We start from the raw sequence: 23264 nt of genomic DNA, 5'->3' as shown, positions 1-23264 counted from the left end.
TTTTAGCTGATGTACATCGCTAAGAGCCTGGCCTTGGCCAGGAGAGGGCGATTAATCAAATCCAATAAAAGAAATAAATAATGTCGATAAAGAAATTGCAAGCTTCTTTACAAATTTTCTTCCCTTGTTCAAGTCAAAGGTTGATAGCAACAAGCAACCTATATGGAAGCTGCTAAAAAAACCAGTATCCCCCACCTCCTGTCTAGAACTTCCAGTGTATCTTTTTTTCAGAAATTTACTTGCAGATGATTTAAATGACAGCATAGCTGCACACATTACTCATATTCCATGAGACCAGGCCCTAACCAGTGAAGTTGAACTTCTGTTCCTTGGAAGTATAGCTGAAACTTTTAAGTAGCAACTAAATAAATGTTATCAAATAAACACACATTTTTATTTGCCTCTAGCTAACCTTGGAAGCTTATAACCATTTATTTATGCAAAAAAAGGTGCCATTCCTCAAATATTTGTATGTTGTTTGCATGAATACTCGCCTGTAGTGAATAGAAGGGATAACTTAATTCTTGCTTGGAACTGATAAATTGGGCACATTGTTTATCATAGTCAAACAGACCCAAGGTAATTACTATCAAGAAGCACAGGTGCACATGACCTTATCGTGTCCCACTTTTGAGCTTGAGAAATAAAGGCGGGAGGAGCTGTAAGTCTTAATACTCACTGCATGCAAAACAAAATACTACTTTCATCTCATGAATTCTAGATTAGAGTAATTGAAATCAGTGAGATGTCATTTGTTATGTTGTTTGTTAATTACTATCAGCACATGATGTCAAGAAAACCAGTGGAAAGATACATTGCAATACACATCTTGAGAGCCTACACAATTGGCATTCCCATGTTCATATCCGTAAACAATGAAAATGCACTGGCTGGGTAATAAAGTTACCTAACATCAACTATCCTCAGCTCTGTTTTTTCTCTTATTCTGTACTGTCTTGGAGTCTTATCCCTAGTGTTTCCTTAAGATGCTCTGTCTCTCTTCTTTGAAGTATTTGAAGCACCATCCATCTGCCTTCTTTGAAGTTTTTCTCAAGAACTTGTGACCATGGTCAGGCTTAGACTTCTTTAGGGAAGACAGTGTGGGTGGATATTGACCATGGATGTTTTGGTCTTTCTGAATTGTATCCAGGGCTTTTTTTGTAGCAGGAACTCCTTTGCATATTAGGCCACACACCCCTGATGTAGTCAATCCTCCAAGAGCTTATAGGGCTCTTAGTACAGGGCCTACTGTAAGCTCCCGGAGGATTGGCTACATCAGGGGTGTGTGGCCTAATATGCAAAAGAGTTCCTGATTCAAAAAAGGTCATAGCCACGCCAGCTTGCCAGACTGTTAGAGATACCAGTTCAATGCGCTCTATCTGTTCCATTCTTACCTGTGTCCATCAATGCATTGCCCTTCTGCCTTTCAAGAGATCTGTGAGAGCAGTCACCATGTTTCACTCCACACCTAGGCAAAACGTGAAGCATCAATGAGACTAATAATCCTTCTCAGTGGAAGAAACAAGGGCAGAATTATCATTGAGAATCACTCCTTCAGGAGAGTTTTTTCATCAGAAATATTTTCATACAATGCATAATATCTTGTCACAAAAGGGAATAAAAGCCTTTTTGATGCACCTTTTATCGGTGCAAAGTTCCCAGTCCAACAACAATAGAGAGAGAGTAGAATTTCCCCCCAGTCCAGTTTTTACAACTGTAGTGGCATGTGAATGGTGGAAAAAGAAGCACCTTTGTGGGAAATGCTCCTTTCAGCATAAATCCTGTGGGATAGGAGTCCTTCAAGAGTTACAGCCAGGGCGTTTTTTGTAAAATAACAGAGTGGCTGCACAGTGATAGACCAAAACAAAACAACTGTGCCCAAACAATTACAAACAGTCTCTATTTCATTAGAAAAATATATATACACAGATACCCTATGAACAATATATTCAACAAGGGGTAGGTTCTATGACAATAAAGTCCATAAATTCATGTGGCAACAAAATTGCTTCTGAGTAGTTGAAGAACTGAAGAGCCCCGTGGTGCAGAGTGGTAAAGCTGTATTATGCAGTCTGAACTCTCTGCTCACAACCTGAGTTCGATCCTGGCGGAGGCTGGTTTCAAGTAGCCGGCTCAAGGTGACTCAGCCTTCCATCCTTCTGAGGTTGGTAAAATGAGTACCTGGCTTGCTGGGGGGAAAGTTTAAAAGACTTGGGAAGGCAATGGCAAACCACCCCGTAAAAAGTCTGCCGTGAAAACGTTGTGAAAGCAACGTCACCCCAGAGTCTGAAACTACTGGTGCTTGCACAGGGGACTACCTTTACCTTTTTTGTTGAAGAACCAGATCCCCTCAAAAGAAGGCTTCAACAAAATTGCTCCTGAGTAGTTGAAGAACCAGATCCCCTCAAAAGAAGGTTCCAAAGGACATTTGGAGCCTTCTTTTGAGGGGATAAGGTTCTTCAACTACTTAGGAGCAATTTTGTTGCCACAAGAATTTATAGACTTTATTGTCATAGAACTTACCCCTTGCTGAATGTATTGTTCATAGGGTATCTGTATATATATTTTTCTAATGAAATAGAGACTTTTTGTAATTGTTTGGGCACAGGGCCTTTTTTGTAGCAGGAACTCTTTTGCATATTAGGCCACACACATGCTGATGAAGCCAATCCTCCTGGAGCTTACAGTAGACCCTGTAGTAACTGAGAGGCGCTGCCTGTTAATATGGAGCACCCCAATACCTAGAGAGAGAGAGTGGGGCTCCTATATCTGAAAACAAAATGGAGTCTGACCAGATAGAGGCCAAGAAAACACTCCATCTAAAATGGAGTGGACCCAGCAGAGAGTTTGTTCTGGTCATCCCCTGGAGGCCTCCTCTCAGTGCAACCCCACCCAGTTCCTCCACCTCCACCCAAACAGGATGCATAATAGTGATGGGGACTGTTGGTAAGTATCACTCACACTCTAATCCTCAGCTACTGATTAATCAGCCATCTCCTTGGCTCTTTCTGCGACTCAGTTTCTCTTTGTCTACTGCTATGGTAATGTCTGACACCTGGATAGATTCTTTAATTTCTATACTTGCCTCTCCTCAGGGGTATCTTTGCTGAACCGCCCAAACCATTAACACATATCCTGACCTGTTGTAACCTCTATTGGGTGGACATTACTAAGCCAGCATTATCTAATGTTACCTGGAGATCCATTCAGGTGACCAGAGTCAGTTTTGCTCATTGGCTTAAGGTGAGCTACCAATCTGGTGCCCAGGAAAGAAGCATCACTGCCCACTGCAAGCCACCCCCTTTTCTGGGAGGGCCTCACCCCCTCCTAAGATTATATGCATGACAGCAAGCCATGCTCGCTCACTCTCTCTGCCTGAGCAATATGTAACCAGATTGTTCCTCCCTCTCTACTCTAAGTAAGGAGCATCAGGCATGGCACATTGCAGTGCATGTCTATATCTTCTAGTTGTGACTGGACCCTAAGCCACCAGGATCAGATCGTATACCCTGTCTATGTTTTTACCCTCGTGTTACCCCTCTATCAATTTCATATCTGTTTTCTTAGGCCTGTATGTATGTTGTATGATTTTATACCCTTGTATGTTTGCCCTTATTCCTTAAATAAAACACCCCATTGATTATTAGACCATCTTGCCTCGTTACTGGGAGGGTAACTCTTAAAGCAGACACCTTCTGTATAAACAGGTTTTTAGATCTCGCTAAAAGGCTGATTGCCCACCACTCTAAATTCACCAAAACCATATTTTAGGGCAATTTGCCTAACACTGTACTAAGAGCCCTGTAAGCTCTTTGAGGATTGGTTTCATCAGGGTGTGTGTGGCCTAATATGCAAAGGAGTTCCTGCTATAAAAAAAACCCTGGTTACAGCAAAGCATGGAACCAATCTGTGGAAAAATTTCTGTTGCAGAATTCTCTCTGTAGTACTGGAGCACATAATTGGTGGAGATCTGTTCAAGTTTCCATATCACTTTTAGTATTCTTGGAATATATTTTCCCAACATTTTATGTATTCTATAAAAGGTTCTGCATATTGGGAGAAATCAATGATTAAAAAAAAAAAGACCATTGGCAAAAAAAAAAAAGATTTTTCAAGCATATGGGCAGGTTTCAATTTATGAGCTTTCCTGCTTCCCACACAAATTGCCACAAAGATGAGAGAATGCTGTCGAATGGAAGAAAAGACAAAATATATGCCCTGGGAAACCCCATTCAAGTGTTATCTCAGTATTCGATCCATGTAATATTTTGTAATTATAACAACTTAAATGAATCAACTGTAAAAGCATTCGCATCAGGCTTAATTTCAAACTGAACTGTTTCAGAGCAATTAAAAGCATCATGTTTCCGTTTTAATTAAGCAAGGCTGTGAAATATTCAACATTTTGAACTTGTTCCGTCCTGCCTCATATCAATGAGTTATCGCCCTTAATTTGTTGTTCTGCCGCAAGATGGCTTTTACTTAAGGATGACTAGATGCTGCTCTGGCAATTTTTTTTTTGGTTTCCTGTTGGCTCTTGCAAATCCAGATCATCACTGTCTTCAGTGCTTCTGACATGGCCAATATGCACTGGCTCTTGACAAGTCTGTCTCAGCAGATTTAGACAGCTACATTTGGCCTATGAGGGGATGAGTGGACATTTTTATTAACTTAAGAGATTTTAGATGACAGTAGTTTTTCTCTCTCTCTTTTTTAAACACTTCCTTCAGGTTATTTAGGGCACATTAGATAGAAACCATTCTACTACTCAGGGCTTTTTTTGTAGCAGGAATTCATTTGCATATTAAGCCACACCCTCCTGATATAGCCAATCCTCCTGGAGCTTACCGTAGGCCCTCTACTAAGAGTCCTGTAAGCTCTTGGGGGATTGGCTGCATCAGGGGTGTGTGGCCTAATATGCAAAGGAGTTCCTGCTACAAAAAAAGCCCTGCTACTACTTAACAGAAATACATTCTGAATTCCTCAGTACTGAATGGACATCTCGGTTTAGATTTTGAATGAGACGTTTGCCAATTTTCATGCGAGTTCATAACCCAAATATTGCTTTAAAAGACAGCTCTTGCCATTCTAAAGAATCCTCTGTCTTTACTAGTGCAACATGGTGGCTGACAGAACATTAACCACTGAATTCAAGTAAGTGAGTGTTGGTTAAAATTTCACTTCTCTCATGAATTCAGTAGCAGGTCCTAGAGATATCAAACTCATTCAGCTTCTGTTCCTCATCTGCAATATGGGTGGAGTAAAACCAGCTTACCTGATAGGGTAAGGACTAAACCAATGTAATGTATCTGAAGTGCTTTGAACATTCTAAAGGGTACTACTATCATGTAGCATTTAGTAGGCACAGTGAATAATGCAGTGGCTATGTTCTAAAACATAATATACTTGAGACATGTATGTAAAAAGCAGGGCTTTTTTTTTTAGCAGGAATGCACAGGAATGCAGTTCCGGCTGGCTTGGCACCAGAGGGGGTGACCTAATATGCAAATGAGTTCCTGCTGGGCTTTTTCTACCAAAAAAGCCCTGGTAAAAAGCAAACAAAAATTCTAAATTTTCAGCTGTTTCTCAAAACTCAAATGTTCTCACGTGTGTGTGTGTGTGTGTAAAACACCATCAAGTTGCAGCCAATTTACGGCAACTCCATAGGGTTTTCCTTTCCTTTAATCTAATTAAAACTCCTTGACGAACAGTGAGATCACATCGGGAATTTGGCAAGGCAGTATCCTGGCTTTGAAAAAAACTGGTTCTCTTTGATGCGTGCCGTGGCAATCACACAGCCCCAGCCCTGCTGCTGAGAGAGATACGGGCAGCACACTCGCAAGAGGAGCAATCAGGCTGTGCATGCAGGGTGGGTGCATCATGCACCCTGGCCATTCTGACAACTGGGAAGTCCGCCCTTCGTAGGGATGTAAAATTTCCAGAAATTTTGAAGCTCGGAAAATCCCCCAGTCTTTCCCCAGTTTTTTTTCGGGAAAAAAACGGAAATTTTCTGAAAACTTGAAAAATGCTGCATTAGCACTTCTTTTTTTTTTTCCAGATTTAAAGTCGTTCTGTTACTTTAGGAACATAAGATATGACTATGGACAATTTTACTTGGCATGAAATGATCACAACTAGCATATTAAAAGCATAGTGTATGCAAACAATTATTACAAACAGAATTTACTGTTTAAATAATATTTATTTGTAATTGTAACAAATGGAGCAACAATCTCCTGGGTCGTTTTCGCACTCACCTCCAGCCGGCGCGACCCCCCTCTTCACCGCGCAGGATCTGTGCGGATTTCGCACTAAATGCCGCGGAGCAGCCTTTTGCGCCGGAAACTCCCATCGCAAAAGCCGCTCAAACGTAAACCACCAAAAAGCAGTTCCCATTTGGGCGGCTTTTGTGACGGGAGTTTCCGGCGCAAAGGCTGCTCCGCGGCATTTAGTGCGAAATCTGTGCAAATCCTGCGCGGTGAAGAGGGGGGTCACGCCGGCTGGAGGTGAGTGCGAAAATGACCCTGAACTGTTTACTAGTTTATGTGGAACAGAAAAAAAAAACCCCTCCACAAAACAATTTTTAAATATCTAGAAGTAACAATTATCCATATTTTCTCTCCACAGTATTAAATAAAAATAAAAAACTCATTCTCATAGAAAGAATTGAAGAGGGCGTAAGTGTATAGAAGGGAGTGTAGGACTAAGTTTCAAGGAATCGGCATGACCTAGGACTTGGTTGTCCTCAGTGCACTGAAATTAGAATAATGTGATACCATACATATTTTTTTGAAATGATTTGGAAAATATTTGAACACCTTGTCTTAAAATATTGTATTCATTATGTTAAAATAAAACGTTCCATAATCAATTTCTTTTCTTTTTTTCAATTTTCCAATTTTTCGGAAAATAACAAAGGCTTCAGGAAAAAAACGTGGGGGGAAAGTTTTCCCCCCAAATTTTTCTGGGTTTTTTTCCAGGCCTTCACATCTCTAGCCCTGCATAGAGATTTACTACCAGGAAGTTCCTGGTTGCTATTTAATCTGTTCCCAGCCTGTCCTAAAATGAGATAAATACAGGTGGGACTGGGAAAGCAGATGTGCATGTGTGATCGCAAGCATTAAATCTGGAGGGGAGGTGTGGCTAGGTTGGGCTAAATCTCTCATATGATCGCACTCTAAAAGTTTTCAAGGCAAGTGGTTAAGGAGAGGTGGTTTGCCTTCTTCTGCAAAGTCTTCCTTGGTGGTCTTCCCATCCAAATACCCACCCTGCTTAGCTTCTGAGATTGGGAGGAGATTGGGCTTTACTATTCTTTCCCACATTCCATTCTCATTCCATATACTCTGTGTATATGGGATCTTTAACAAATATTCTCACAAATATTCTCACAATAAAATTCAGTGTTCCTAGCCTTCAGGCTATTAGCAGGCCATAAAAATGACAGTAAAAAAGATGGGATGCTTCAATTAAAAGTCTGGGTAAAAAGAAATGTTTGAATCTAGTGCTTAAAAGGCAAAGCAGGTGCCAGGTAAGCCTCCAAGGGAAGTGTGCATTACAAAAGCAAGGCACCATCACAGAAAACATCTGAATTTGCATCTATCACAAAATTGAATTTAATTTTTGACAATCACTGAATATTATAAAATCATAGAGTTGGAAGGGACCTCCAGGGTCATCTTGTCCAACCCCCTGCACAATGCAGGAAACTCACGAATACCTTCCCCTAAATTCACAGGATCTTCATTGCTGTCAGTTGGCCATCTAGCCTCTTTTAAAAACCTCCAGGGAAGGAGGTTTTTGACTGAAGTCTTGCAAGAAATGAATTAACAGAGGGTCTGTTTCTCAATAGGTGGTAGTCTATGATTATATCTGGAAAGACAGCGCTAAGAAGCCTGATGTCTCAAACAGTGACCTCCATCATCAAGGTGAACTACTGAAGTCTGTTAAAAACTCAGAAGGCATCACTGTTAATGTAGCTATATACACAATTCATCTTGGGGGCTTCCGAGAACTCTACAGGCACTTCCTTCGACTGCCCAGTGGTGCTATTATTGAGGTATGTCTAAATGTCTTCCTTGAACACAATGAAAGAGATTTTCCCATTGAATGGCTGCCGTGGCCACTCAACAATGTTCTCTGGAACATAAAAGATAAAAAGGTAGTCCCCTGTGCAAACACCAGTCATTTCTGACTCTGGGGTGACATTGCATCATGACGTTTTCACGGCAGACTTTTTACGGGGTGGTTTGCCAATGCCTTCCCCAGTCATCTACGCTTTACTCAGAGGTCATTTTGTAGAAAAATAGGTGGTGGAGCTCATCCAGGAATTGTTATACAGCTGCACCTACTATTCAATGGACAAGGTAGGTTGGTGGGGAGGAAGAGGGGGAACCCTCAGAAAGGTTCAGGAGTTATGCTCCTGTGAGCTTCTGCTGAATTCAAGACCTGGTTTTACTCCCAAGTAAGCTGGGTACTTATTTTACTGACCTCAGAAAGATGGAAGGCTGAGTCAACCTTGAGCCGGCTACCTGAATCCAGCTTCCACCAGGATCGAACTCAGGTCGTGAGCAGAGCTTGGACTGCAGTATTGCAGCTTACCACTCTGCACCACGGGACTCCCTCATTCTGGAACATACTGTACTGGAATTCCTTAACAAATTAGTTGTTTGGCACCATTCTACGCAAACCAGTCTTTCAAAGTAAGGCCTCTTCTTTCAGTAATACATATCAAGAAAGGTCTAAGTATGTAAGTCATTTAAGGACTTAGTATTGTCCTATTTCTACTTATTGCTTACAGTGGCAGAGCTGGTGTGAAGACACCGTGTGTGTCCTGAGCAGAGTATACTTCAGAAAGCATGTAAACACTGCGTCTCTACCACATCAAACCTGACATCAGAGAAGGGCCCAGTGGGAGATTAGGAAGTACAGAAAGTTTGTCCAAAAACAGCATGATGAAACTAGTGGCTCAACATTATTTCAAGAAGTGTCTGGAAGATACAGACTGCAAGAGGAATTAACTTGCTGTAAAAATGTATCCAAGAAAAGCCAAAAAGAGAGTTGTCTTCTCTGAAGTTCTTTGGCATTGCCTGCCTCTGCGTAGTGACCCTGGATTTCATTGGTGGTCTCCCATCCAAATACTAGCTAGGGACAACCCTACTTAGCTTCCAAGATCTGACAAGTTTGATCTAGCCTGAGCCATCCAGGTCAGGGCATATTTTGTGTAAATTTTATTAAGTTCAGATTTGTAAAGTTCATAAGTATCCCTTGAGAATTATGGCCCTCAAAATGCACTGGGACAGAAGGACCCATGGCACAATCAAGTAAAACTAAACTTTAAGATCCTGTGGCACCTTAAAGACAAATTTTTATTCTGGTTTCAGCTTGCATAGACTAAAGTCTGCTTCTTTAGATGCAATGTGGTAAGTGCTCCTTAAACAGTTACAAGTTTTGAGTGGTAAGTATTCCTTAAACAAGTTACATACAAAGTTTTGAAGAAAAACCATGGCTTTTTTTGTAGCAGGAACTCCTTTGCATATTAGGCCACACACCCCTGATGTAGCCAATCCTCCTGAAGCTTACAGTAGGCCCTGTACTAAGAGCCAAGATCTTGGAGGGTTGGGTATGTGACCTAATATTGCAAAGGACTTCCTGCGACAAAAAAGCCCTGAGAAAAACTGTAAGCTATGAAGAAAAACTATGAAGAAAAACAGCAGATTCAAAAGGCCATGAAATACAAGATGAACATACATAAAATAAATATGCAATGAAGAACATTGTCACGGAGCTTCTCTTCATTGTGTTGAATTTTACATTTTTGTATAACTCCTGTGTGTCCTGTGTGTTAAACTCTTTAATGTTGGTGTTCACAACCTTCCCCCACTTCTTAATCTCCTGTAGTCTTTTTAGGAAGGATCCGTTCAATGCTCTTGATGAAGTAGGCGGTAAAGTTTATGCTAGAATAGAACCGTGTTAGCCTTTAACATGCTAGAAGTCCCCTGTTTATTTTGTTGGCGCAGCCTGCCTCAACTATGCCCCCAGCAAAAGTCATGACTAAACACCACTGAAAGCAACAAAATGGAAAATACAGAAAAAATCTTATGCCTTATGTTTTAAAATATATCCCAATATAGTCTATGGGATTTACTCTCATTTAAGTGTGTGCAGTATCACTGCCTTAATCGCTCCTAGTTCAAATCCTTATAATTTCAATAAGATATAGCTCTCTGAAAATTGGTCCCATGTTTCTTTTTCTTTTTTCTGTTCCCTGTTCCGTGAGCTGTGCTGAAAGACAAGGAACAGTGGCATGAAGAAGATTGCAGATTTATACTCTGCCCTTCTCTCTGAGAGATTCAGAGCAGTTGACAATCTCCTATATCTTCTCCCCTCACAACAGACACCCTGTGAAGTGAGTGGGGCTGAGAGGGCTCTCACAGCAGCTGCCCTTTCAAGGACAACTCCTGTGATAGTTATGGCTACCCCAAGGCCATTCCAGCAGCTGCAAGTGGAGGAGTGGGTAATCAAACCCGGTTCTCCCAGATTAGAGTCCGCACACTTAACCACTACACCAAACTGGCTCCACACCAATCTGGCTCAACTGAAGAAAAGTGAGAAACATTTTTGTGGGAAGTGGTTCCAGGAGGAGACAATGCGGAAGCAGAACAAGTAGTAGCACACAAGTTTGGGCTCATGCTCATGTGGTTTCTTGGTTGTTCATAATACCAAAGTTTAAGAAGTTGAGCTATTCCTGCAGTACATTGTGCGATAAATTCATGCCATGTAGAACTCTACTTTTTTAACAATAGTGTGTCAGCATTTTATAGGCTATTTATTTTAAATGCATGAGTAACACTGCATCGTACACAATATGAGGAGGCAAAGGGTATTGCTGAAAGGCAGTTTTTCAAGTTGGAGAAAAGCTAACAGTTGAGTTATTAGGGGGAGGTCTCTCTTTTTATTTCAGTTTTATGTTTGCAAATGTCATACATATAACTTACTTTTAGACTTTCTTCCATTCCTGAATACAAAAGGATGTTGAAGGTTGTACTATAACATTCTTCTCATCATGAAATTCTAGCATTTCACAGACAATGAGAGATCTATCTAATCCAGATTAAGAAACATTAAGAATGACTAATACAAGACTTCTCCTCTTCCCCAAAAGATAGATTTAAAAAAAAAATTGTTATGCTGTTCACTTCTTAGCAGAGTTACGTACATCTTTCTTGCAGTCAGTTGGCTTAGAAAGGTAGAATTCTGTCAAACTAGAGTACATACGTAATTTCTGCTTGGTGATATAAAAGTTATCTAATTTGGTTGTATTTATAATCACAAAAAAACAGAGTAAAGTGATCAGTTTGGACTGTTATAAATGCACTGCGGGAAGAAAACATAGAAGAGGAGGTCAAAAAGCAACAATAGTGTAGTATCTTTTCTTAGGGCCAATTGAACCATCTCAGGAGGTGAACAAACTTTCAGATTCTCCAGAGGTCTTCTTCAGGCTTGATATTTGGTAAAAATAAAAAAGAGGATGTAGTGTGGAAAAGACATTTCTGGCCATGATGGAAATCTCAACATTCTGTTTGTATAAATCTAAAAAATGGATTGCAGCAGTTCTCGGGCTGCCATCTGTCAGGTGGGGTTTGGAATTGTGGCTGATCTCCAGATTACCGGGATCAGCTCCTGGAAGAAATGGCAGCTTGTGGGGGTGGAGTAGACTGTATGGCATTGAATCCCTCCCTTTCCCAAATTCCACCCTCCCCAATTCTCAAGGAATTTCTCAAGCTATAGCAGGCAGCCCTAAGAAGATCTGAAGCCTACTTAGATGTGGATTCAGCCACTTTTTCTGCTGGTGAAAAAGAAAGAGAAGGTTCTCTTTGACCATCCAAAAACACTATTCTAAGAACTATGGGACCTGCATGTAGAAAAGTCATGTGGAACGAGGTATGGATGAAAATTGGGGGAGACAGAGTGAAAACATTGCCTGGATACAGCTCTGACAGTGCAGTTTTGAAGAAGGACTTGAACAAAGAAAAATGACACAGCACCAGAAATTGGAAGGGAGTTCCAGCCATTATCACCAAGATGACCTTCCAACAGTAATTTTTTTTTTCATGCTGTTCATCATTGTCTGATTTAGTGACGGATGGACTATTATTGAGTTTTAGAATATTTAATGCATTTTGAATCTGTAATACTGGAGATAAGTTGCCATCTGTATAGTGATAGGCACCAGTGCAATGATTTTTATCTCAGCTTTTGCTGACAGGAGTTGATTTCTTATTAAGAAGGCAAAGATAAGTCACTTTAACTCAATGAGAAATCAGTTATTTAAATAAAAGGCAAGCAAAGTTTAACTTTGCCTGGAAACCTTAAAAAAAAAAAAAAAGCCTGATTTTTATCTAAAGCAAAACAAAAAATAAATAAAAATAAACCCGAGATTAAACATTTTCTAAATGCAGATAGGATGAAAGAGAGATCCTTCCCACCCTGCACCCCCCCCCCCCCCCCAAATGCTTGGAATGAAGCAAGCCGGAATAAGATCAGACTAACCTATTACTTTGTGAAGCCATTTACATCCATCCATATGCTGCGTGCAATGCCTAAGCTCTCTGGTACATCTTTAAAAAGTGAATAAAATCATCTGGGCTGATTTGGAATGCAAGATCAGATATGGTATGCTGAGTGACACTTAAAAAGAATGAAACGGTAACTGTAGCTTATTTTCCGAAACACTCTTGACACTAATGCTAAATTATAGCCTGGCATCATCAAGCATTTCTACCTTTATGAGGAAAGGCTTTTTACATATTTAACATAATTCCGGAGAAAATATACTGGCATTATGTATAAAGATATGTACACTGTAACCAAAGGGCGTGTATATTCCCCAGTAGAACACTTCTGTGATGTTATTGCCATTTGGTGTCATTTCCTAACAAATATAAAATACAATCGGTAAACAAACTAGACTTTAGATTTAAGCTGACAGCTGTTCCTTCAGAAGCAATATTCAGATATTTAATCTTCAGAGCACTGAATATTTTGCAGCGGTTTGAGCAAAATGTACTTTTATAAAATGCCAGGCTCAAGCTTTTTATGCGTTATTGTTGGATCCGGTAATGACATATAGAACAACCTTCGAATAGCTTGCACATTTGTGGCTGGCGAGTGTTCCCTGGTAAAAATAAACAAGTTACTCAGTGTTTAATCTTGAGGGGAACCCACTCCCACCCAGCCTTCTTAGAGAAGAAATGTTATTCCATGTACTGTGAACGATGCCACTGATTCCGCTGGGATTGTGCACATACAAAGAAAGCAGGGCAGAGTTTGTCAAAGATTATATTTTCTCATTTACAGTAGAGCTGTATATTAGATGCTTTTTGCACTACCATAATATCCACTTGCAAGAGGGAGGCCTCCTATAGATGCTCAAACTAGACAGATAACCAGGGCTTTTTTTGTGGCAAGAACTCCTTTGCATATTAGGCCACACACCCTGATGTAGCCAATCCTCCAAGAGCTTATAGTAGGCTCTGCACTAAGAGCCCTGTAAGCTCTTGGAGGATTGGCTACATCGGGTGTATATAGGGTTGTCAAGTCCAATTCAAGAAATATCTGGGGACTTTAGGGGTGGAGCCAGGAGACATTAGGGGCGGAGCCAGGAACAAGGGTGTGACAAACATAATTGAACTCCAAGGGAGTTCTGGCCATCACATTTAAAGGGACAGCACATCTTTTTAAATGTCTTCCTTCCATAGGAAATAATGAAGGATAGGGGCACCTTCTTTTGGGGCTCATAGAATTGGACACCCTGGTCCAATCATTTTGAAATTTGGGGGGTACTTTGGGGAGAGTCACTAGATACTATACTGAAAATTTGGTGCCTCTACCTCAAAAAACAGCTTCCCCAGAGCGCCTGAAACCTCCAGATCAATTCCCCATTATACCCTATGAGAATCGATCTCCACATAGGGAATAATGAAGTGTTCAGCAGACGTTTCCCTCCCCCCCCCCCCCGCTTTCTGATGACTCGGAAGCGAGGGAGTGGCCTCTCTACTCAGAAGTTGCTGCCAACTTCTTCAAAGTAACACAGACACACCATCCCAAGAGGAAGCCTTTCAATTGGAGACTGAAGCCTCCGGAGGTGGAAAGTCAGTTGGTCCTCTGGGGGTGGGACTTCCCCCCGCCAGCCAGCTGACTGGGGGCGGGAAGGAGCCTGGGTAAAGCGGAAGAACCTGGGGATTGGCAAGCCTAGGTGTGTGGCTTAATATGCAAAGGAGTTACTGCTACAAAAAATGCCCTGCAGATAACCATCAGGCTGGTCACCCTCACACCCTAGCTTGAAGTCTGAGGGATATGTGGATGGGAGAAAAGGAGGATGAGAAAGTGTTGTTATTCCCAACTGGAACAAAAAAATAATCTAATGATGGAAATGAATGAATGTAGTTAGGGCTTTTTTGGTAGAAAAAGCCCAGCAGGAACTCATTTGCATATTAAGCCATACCTGCTTATGTTGCCATTGCTTTGAACTGGGCTTTTTTGTGGGAAAAGCCCAGGAGGAACTCATTTGCATAGTAGGCCACACCCTCTGACACTGAGCCAGCCAGAACTGTGTTCCTGTGTGTTCCTGCTCAAAAAAAAAAGCCCTGAATGTAGTAAAGGATGCACCAAAGATGCATGAAAGTTTTGTAAATCAGATTGAAACATAAATGGGAAAAAATATACATCTTTCATGCTAATTTTGAAGCAGGCAGGCTGTGCACCTAGAGACTGTCCAACTATTGAGGCCCAGTTGTGCAGCAGCTTTCCCTGTGAGTGACTGGTTCCCAGGTGCTCAATTATAGGCCACAAAACAGATTAGGATTATTGAGGAAACTGTTTGTGAATAGATACTTCCTGTCCATAGTTCTGTATTATCCTTGTTCTTTCATGTCTCTCCAAGTCTACATATCGAAAGGTGACTTCTGCATGTGTTTCTGCACCCAGGGCTGGCCCTGCCACTAGGCGAACTAGGTGATAGCTTAGGGTGCTGGCCTTCCGGGGGTGCCAAATTGGATGCCCCCATGCAACTTGGTGATGTTATCAGAGCATGGGGAGGGGGGCGCCCGGAAGTTAGCCTTGCTTAGGGTGTCAGACCGTCTAGGGCCGGCCCTGTCTGCACCTTCTGAATTATTGAGAGTTTCTGTTTGAAGATTTATTCATGAAGAAGAAGAAGATATTGGATTTATATCACGCCCTCCACTCCGAAGAGTCTCAGAGCGGCTCACAATCTCCTTTACCTTCCTCCCCCACAACAGACACCCTGTGAGGTGGGTGGGGCTGGAGAGGGCTCTCACAGCAGCTGCCCTTTCAAGGACAACCTCTGCCAGAGCTATGGCTGACCCAAGACCATGCTAGCAGGTGCAAGTGGAGGAGTAGGGAATCAAACCCGGTTCTCCCAGATAAGAGTCTGCACACTTAACCACTACACCAAACATGGGAAATACAAAACATCTGGCACTGCTGAAGAGACTTTTCTCTGCTTGTGCAATGGCACATAAATGAAATTAGTCTTCTTTGCTTTGTAGATTTGTAGATCTTTGTTTTGTAGATATGTAGATCTTTGCTTTGTAGATCTGTAGCATGCAACAAGCAGCAGTTATGTGCATCAAGATGTTTAATTCCACCAAGCTCCACAGGTGACTTTCTCAGAGTAGGAGAGGGAGGTGAAGTGTCTTTCCCGCCAACCATGGGTAACTTCATGTCATGACTCACACCAAGTATACGTTTAATGCACATTTTAAACATTGAAATTTTTGTGATAATATTTATTTAGCATAGCTTCTTGCTGATTCAAGTGAAAAAAAAAAACATTGTAAAGTCAAAGATAATTACCAAAGCAATATTAGTTCAGTTTACCTAAACAAAAATATAACCTTTTCAAAAAGTACCTTGCAGCTACACAGATTGACAAAATGCATCAATTATAATTTTTGCTCACTTTTATAATTACACCCTGAAATGAACTTCTGGACTAAGCTGATTAATTAAAAGGTTACTGTTACTGAGTCACTTTCAGAAACAACCTGTGCTTTAATTAATTTAATATTCAGACTGTGTCCAACAATTTGGAATGCGTTTGTATTTATACATGTTGCAGTTTATTGTATGCAAATTTGTTACAGCATTGAAAATGCTATGTGATTATTAGTTGGATAATAGCAGCAATAGCAGCATTTGAGGTCCCACAACAAAATGTTGTGGTCTGTTTTTGTTTTAATTGCTCTTTATGTACCCCTTAAATTCATTCTTTTACATGAACTACGCTTTGAAGCTCCATAGTGGATGTGGAGCAAGCTAAAAATAATTTTCTACTTGCTTTAGATCTCTGTTACTCCCTCTTTTTTTTCCCCCCCTTTCCCTTTCTATTTCTTTATCTTCCCCCCTTGATTTGCTTTCCTCATTCTTCATCTGATTCCTTGTTCCCTTCCCACATAGTCACTTCACCACTCCCAGTGCATTTCTCTCCTCTCACCACCACATTAGCCTTCCTTGACAGCATTCCCTTTTTTCCCCATCAGAGCATTCAATTCTTTTCTTCCCCCTTTCCTCCAGTTAAACACTTCACCACACACATCCATTCCTATCAATCGACTTCCTTTTCTGCCTCACAGTGTCCCTTCCTTCCCCATTTTATCCAATTTCCCTTGCCCTTTACCTTCCCTTTCCATCCTTATCTAACCAACAGTCAGCTGCCTCCGCAGTAGACCTCATGCCATTCTCCCAGACATTCCTTTCTTTCCAACCCCTTTCCCTTTGATCCTTCTCCTCCTCTCCCTACCCCAGGTTCATGTCAACACCCCCTAACCCATTTCTTCACCAACCCATCCATTGTCCCCTCCCATCTTTCACAACCCCTCAGACCATCCTCCGCTAGCCAATCACATTTTATTTCCCTCAGCACTTCCACCGTCCTCTCCCTTTTCTCGTCCCTGAAATTATTGCTACCTATCATCAATAGTGAGGGGCAAGATCTAGGGTTGCTTGAGCAACCAAAAGGGTTGAGTGTGGGTTACAGTTATGGGCTCTGTCATAATGAATGAGAGGAAATGGCCCCTCTTCACCAACATCTCCTTGGAAATCCCATCTCCTGATAATTTGTATTCATTTCCATTCTCTCATCACCCTGTTAGCCTTCCCAAGCAGCTTTCTCCTGGTGACCTCACTTCTTCTATGTTCTATTTGGCTTGTCTTGCATTCCCTGCTTCTTCCCCCTCCCTCATACACTTCCTGTTTTTCTTCTTTCCAATCCCCTGGACACCCTCTCGAGTGTTTCCTTTTTTGCATCCTGTCCCCTTTTCTAACTGCTGGGCAGTTCTTTCCTCTTCCTGGTTGCTCACCTCACCTACTTGTTATTTTCTTCCTCCCTACCCCTTAGGCTTGTCAAATCCAATTCAAGAAATATATGGGGACTTTGGAGGTAGAGCCAGGAAACTTTGGGGTAGGCTTGCCAATCCCCAGGTCGCAGTGGGGGTTCTCCTGCTTTCCCAGGCTTCTTCCTTCTCCCAGTCAGCTGGACGGCAGGGGGAAGCCCTGCCCCCACAGCCACCATGTGCCTTTCCACCTCTGGAGGCTTCAGACTCCACTTGGAAAGGCTTCCTCTTGGGATGGTGGGTCTGTGTCTTTAAGGCTAAATGGGGGCGGGAAGAGAAGGCAGAACAACATGACTGCTCTCAGTGACTATGAAAGCAGCCCAGACCCTCTGTTGGTTGCACAATCTTTTCAGAGGTCGTTTGCATAGGAAAGGTAAACTTAAACCTTTGGTTGCTCCGTGTGACTTTGAAGAAGTTGGAAGTGTGTGGCCTAATATGCAAAGGAGTTCCTGCTACAGAAAAAGCCCTGCCTACTTGACTTCAGCAAGGTGACCACATTAGGTATGTTCAGAATCTTTTACAGAACCAAAAAGAAATAGCCCTTGTCTGTAATATAAACAAAAAGAGAAAGTATCTGATAAAGAAAACTTTGACTCTTGAAATCTTATACCCCAAAATCTTGGTCTTTAAGTTGCTACTGGACTCAAATCTAGCTATTCCACTGCAGATCAATGTGACTACCCACTGAAAAACAGGAGGAAATTTTACTAATGTCATGGTAGAATGTAAGAAAAAAGGTTTCTTCCAAAGATTCATAAAAACTATTCTTCCAATTATTAGAAATGCATCTTCGATTCAATCCCATGGTTTGGATTCCATCCTCAGTATTAAGGCATTGAACAGAATGGCACAGGAATTTGCCATAACTTAGATAAAGAGGTAGAGGAAACTCCGACCTGTATTCAAATCCTGATGTTTCCAACTTGAACCTTGCTTTTGCTACTCATTCATGTCGCTTCCACTCCCCTTTGGTTCTTAGTCCAGCTATGCCCAACTACATTTGGACTTTAAATCAATACTAGGCATGCTGAATCACCCACTGGTTTAGCATCCCTCATGGCTGCCAGCTGTGAGCAAGCAGTTAAGACGTATCTATGGGTCTGGTTTGCAGAATTGCATTCCTTTTTCACACAAATAACTTGCTACCCCACCCCCAACTTGTTTGCCTCCTTCAATTTTTAAGAGGCAAGGGGGGGGGGATCAGTTTAAATTTTTTCAATCCAGATGTTACTTAGATGTATCCATATATCTTCAGTGACTGCCCACGAACCTGTCTAACCTTGCAGTCAGTTTGTGTGATCACTTCTTGAAAGCTATTGAGCATGCAGGTACAGCAAGCAGGCAATGCAGTTTATCCAAATGCCAAACATTTATAAGATGTACCTGATCTGGATGGTCCAGTTTAGCCCGTTCTCATCAGCTCTCAGAAGTTAAGCAGAATTGGTCCTGGTTAGTACTTAGATGGGAGACCGCCGGGGCTTTCTTTTTTTCGGCAGGAATGCACAGGAACGCAGTTCCAGCTGGCTTGGCTTCAGGAGAAGTGGCTTAATATGCAAATGTGTTTCTGCTGGGCTTTTCCTACAAAAAAAAAAAAGCCCTATGTGATACAATGGTGATGTCAGGGGGTCTGACCTAATATGCAATGAGTTCTTGCTGGGCTTTTTCTACAAAAAAAAGCCTTGGAGACCACCAAGGAAATCCATGGTCACTACGCAGAGGCTGGCAATGGCAAACCACCTCTGCTCATTGCTTGCCTTGAAAAGCCCTACAGGGTCACTGTTAAGTCAGATGCGACTTGATGGTTCTTTCCACCACCACCGAAAGTCTAAACTATATGACACGCCAGAATGCAGTTTAAATAAAAGTAGAGACATTAAAAAAATACAATAAACTGAAAATAAAAGTAGAATGAAATAATAAAAGAAGGCGCTTGATTGCATGCTGAGCTTGTTCTGGATCCACGGGGTTAGTTCACTCAGGGCCACAGGCTATGAGTCATGGGACAAAAGCCCTTTGGCTTCTGCCAGAGGCATACCCACTGAGTCATGCCAAGCTTCATTACTCACAAACAGGAAGAGAAGCAAAAAGTTCAGCCCAGATTTTAGTTGATGGCAAAAATGTTCCCAAGAACCTTCTACCCTCTACTCAGCCTCTAGCGGTGCTCACACTTAAATTACATTCAGACAGGTTCAGAGATAGTTTGGAGAGCCAGTGTAGTGTCATGGTTAAGAATGGCAGGCTCTAATATGGAGAACTGGGTTTGATTCCTCACCCCTCCTCCACATGAAGCCAGCAGGGTAACCTTGGGTCAGTCATAGTTCTCAAAAGTGCTCTCTCAGCTCCACCTACCACAGGGTGTCTGTTGTGAGGAGAGGATAGGAAGGTGATTATAAGCTGTTCTGAGATTCTGAGAGAAGGGCAGGGTATAAACCCAACTCCTCCTCCTCCTACTCTTCCTCAGCTATGACAAAAGCAGCTAAAAGCTGCAGCGATCTGTGCACAGCCACAGAGCTGTTCAGTATGGCATTATGTTTGAGACTCTGACCGATTTCGCACTAGGCTTGTTCCGGGTAGAGAGCCCTTTTGCTCCTGGCACCTCTCTTGGTTTTCACACCCGCTACCCTGGAGCTGTGAGTTGGCGCGCTGCTTTACTGCAGCAAGCAAGATCCTCTTACAAGCAGTTTCTCCTTGCCGCAGAAAAGTGGCGCGCCAACTCGCAGCTCTGGGGCAGCGTGTGCAAAAACCGAGAGAAGCACTGGGGGCAAAATGGCTCTCCACCCGGAACAAGCCCTAGTGTGAAATTGGTGCTTCTGTTCCAGGGGAACATCAAAACAATCCAATCAGGAGGTTGCCTTGTGTGCCAAGTAAGCTTGCCTGCCAATCATGTCTGTGCCAAAGTTATTCATATGCCTACTCAGAACTACATGGAATGGGCATATAAACATATGAAGCTGCCTTCTACTGAATCAGACCCTCAGTCCATGAAAATCAGTATTGTCTACTCAGACTTGCAGTGGCTCTCCAGGGTCTCAAGCTGAGGTTTTTCACGTCTATTTGCCTTTTTAGTTGGAGATGCCAGGTATTGAACCTAGGACCTTCTGCTTACCAAGCAGATGCTCTACCACTGAGCCACCGTCCCTCCCTAAGAATCACGACATTGGCAAGGTTCTGTTTTAAGAGGTGCTATGTGTGTGTGTGTGGGGGGGGGGATTTAATACTTTGCCTTTGTTGCCAACTAACAATGTCTAATCAAATTCAGTGCTCACTTCTCACATCAGGACAGTGAATTTGTCAGAATTAGTTGCTATTCCTGTGTTCTGAGTCTCTGTGCCTTGTAATGCTGGATTGGCCATCCCTGAGAGAGGTATTTGCCTTAAATAGTTAATGAGGATACCAACTGATGTCATGTTAACAGTGCCCATCACATGGATGGAACATGACAATAGATCATGAAGTACTCTAGATCCAAATAACTTATCCACAGATTTTCTTTGTTTGTTTTGCTATTCTCTGCCAAAATACAATCCCTGCCCCCCATAAAGGATTTGTTTTACACAGTTGCTTTTTCTTCACATACAAGCAAAATATCATACAAGAAACAAAACCGAGTTCACCAAGTATATTCATATCCCATTACTTTTATTTTAGGCTGAGGGGGGGGGGAACCTAGGTGAATTCACCTTTCATATGTGTTTAATCCTTTGATCCAGCCATTGCATACATTACTGGAGAATAATCGGTTCATAATAGCTCTCCTGTTACAGTGTTATGGCAGGACTGTTAAAAAAATTGTCATGAAACCCAGGAATGGAATTCAGCCATGAAACCCAAATCACACATTGCCACAAATCTAGGTTATTGGCATGACAGTACCAAATTTCACACACAAAAGAGCTGCTAATCTGTGATTTAATTTTTTTTAAAAAATGCCCAAAGTCTGCTTGCTTTTGTTTCTTTTAACTTGAGATTTGCACTGAGTTGTGCCACAAACAATGTATCTGAATCTCGTATTTTCCAGGCCTTCTGTGACATTAATGGAATAAATTTTGTATATAATGAAGCGGGCCCAGTCATTCAGGAATGCAAAAGTGAAATGGATAATACACTGGGAACTTCTACAGACGTCAAACTAAGGGAAAGAAAGAAGAGAACAGCAAGGTGGAAAGGTATTACTTTCAGTGACTGCAGCTGGCTTGTAACTATGAAGCAGAGTAAACATTAAGGGAGAGTGGGAGGAGCTTTGTCTTGCACTGAAAGACCCCTCTCACTTAGTGATCTTTCCAGGATATGTTTGCTGGCTTTTCAGAGTAGAAACTGACACTACTTTGTCCCTATGTAGGAGATGATTCACTGCATCTCTACAGATTAATGTTGGGTTGCGACTGTTTTGAATTACTGGTTTATTGATTTTATGGCCCTGTTCAGACGCACAGTATAATCAGATGTTGCTGCTGTTTCCTTCCGGATTTAAAGTGGCTGATCAGACAGCAACATCTGCCTCCCGGTATTAACTCTTGGTAGCCCCCGCCCCAATCCTTCTCAGATCCGGATTATTTTGTTACCTGCTCCTTTGTTGTGTTTTTTGAGTTTCACCTCGTAGTTTTGTCCATCTGGATAGTTCTGCTGTGATAATAACCAACTTACGGATGTCTGAAGGCTGTCCCAGAGCAAAAGGAGCCTCAGACATCTGGTTTACGGTCGCCATTTTTTTTTTTACTGCTTAGTGATATGTGCATAACTGCATAACATAATCTTTTAACCTATGTGTATGCGCATATGCGCATAATGTGCACATATGCATAATGTGCTCATGCACATAATAGTGGAAGGAAAAAAAGAACTGCCTGGTGCCGTTGTGTGGACACCAGAAGACGGTTTCACTGCAGAGTTATTTGAATTGCTGTATGGCAGTCTGATCGATAATATCCGGAACAAAGATATTCAGAATAGAACCGGGTCAGTTTAACACGAACTCAACACACTGTGTGAACAAGGCCTATGTGTACTTTTGTTGTACATCGCCTAGAGCCCGGCATTGGCCAAAATGAGGCGATTCACAAATTTAATAAAGAAGACAAATAAATAATAGTGGTTAAGTGTGTGGACTGTGATCTGGGAGAACTGGCTTTGATTCCTGACACCTCCACATGCACCTGCTGAGGGACCTTGGGTCAGTCACAGTTCTTGAAAGAGCTGCTCTCTCCAGAGCCATTCTCGCAGAGCTCTCTCAGCCCCACCTACCTCGCAGGGTGTCTGTTATGGGGAGAGGAAAGGAAAGGAGACCATAAACCGCTCTCTCCTGGTGCATTCACACTACTCTAAATAATGCATTTTACATCTGGGTTTTTATTGTGTAAGAATAGCAAAAATAAGGCTGTAAAACACATTATTTAGTGTAGTGTGAATGCACCATCCAAGTGAAGGGTGGCGTATAAATCCAAGCTCCTCCTCCTCCTTCTCTTCGTCCTCTTCCTTTTCTTTGTGGCATAGCACTTACTGAGAGACAGGGAAGGAATGTGAATTCCACCACAGATCTTTTCCTTTAAAGTGGCAGCTGCCAGTTCAAAGGATATGATCCGCATTGTGATGCCCAGTGTGATTCCCTCCTCTTCTCTGGACAATGGGCAGGGCTTTTTTTGTAGCAGGAACTCCGTTGCATATTAGGCCACACACCCCTGATGTAGCCAATCCTCGGAGAGCTACAGGGCTCTTAGTACAGGGCCTACTGTATGCTCCAGGAGGATTGGTTACATCAGGGGTGTGCGGCCTAATATGCAAAAAAGTTCCTGCTACAAAAGAAGGCCTGACAAAGGGCATGAAAAAAGGGAGCTTTCTTTGTTAAGAGCAATTGCT

General features: G+C 42.0%; 1 protein-coding gene across 1 annotated transcript in view; it reads left to right on the top strand.

The window, feature by feature from the left end:
* Positions 1-21633, top strand: part of LOC132575555 (uncharacterized) — a gene marked incomplete at its 5' end in the record, with an annotated part of 215254 nt that extends 193621 nt beyond the window's left edge. The window contains 2 exons of the mRNA XM_060244362.1: positions 7850-8056; positions 21430-21633. Of these exons, the coding sequence (XP_060100345.1) occupies positions 7850-8056; positions 21430-21633 (411 nt within the window). The remainder of the gene's footprint in view (positions 1-7849; positions 8057-21429) is intronic.
* Positions 21634-23264: the final 1631 nt, after the last annotated feature.

The sequence above is a fragment of the Heteronotia binoei genome, chromosome 7 (assembly GCF_032191835.1).
Source record: "Heteronotia binoei isolate CCM8104 ecotype False Entrance Well chromosome 7, APGP_CSIRO_Hbin_v1, whole genome shotgun sequence".
NCBI lineage: Eukaryota > Metazoa > Chordata > Lepidosauria > Squamata > Gekkonidae > Heteronotia > Heteronotia binoei.
This window is presented reverse-complemented; position numbering and strand designations above follow the sequence as displayed.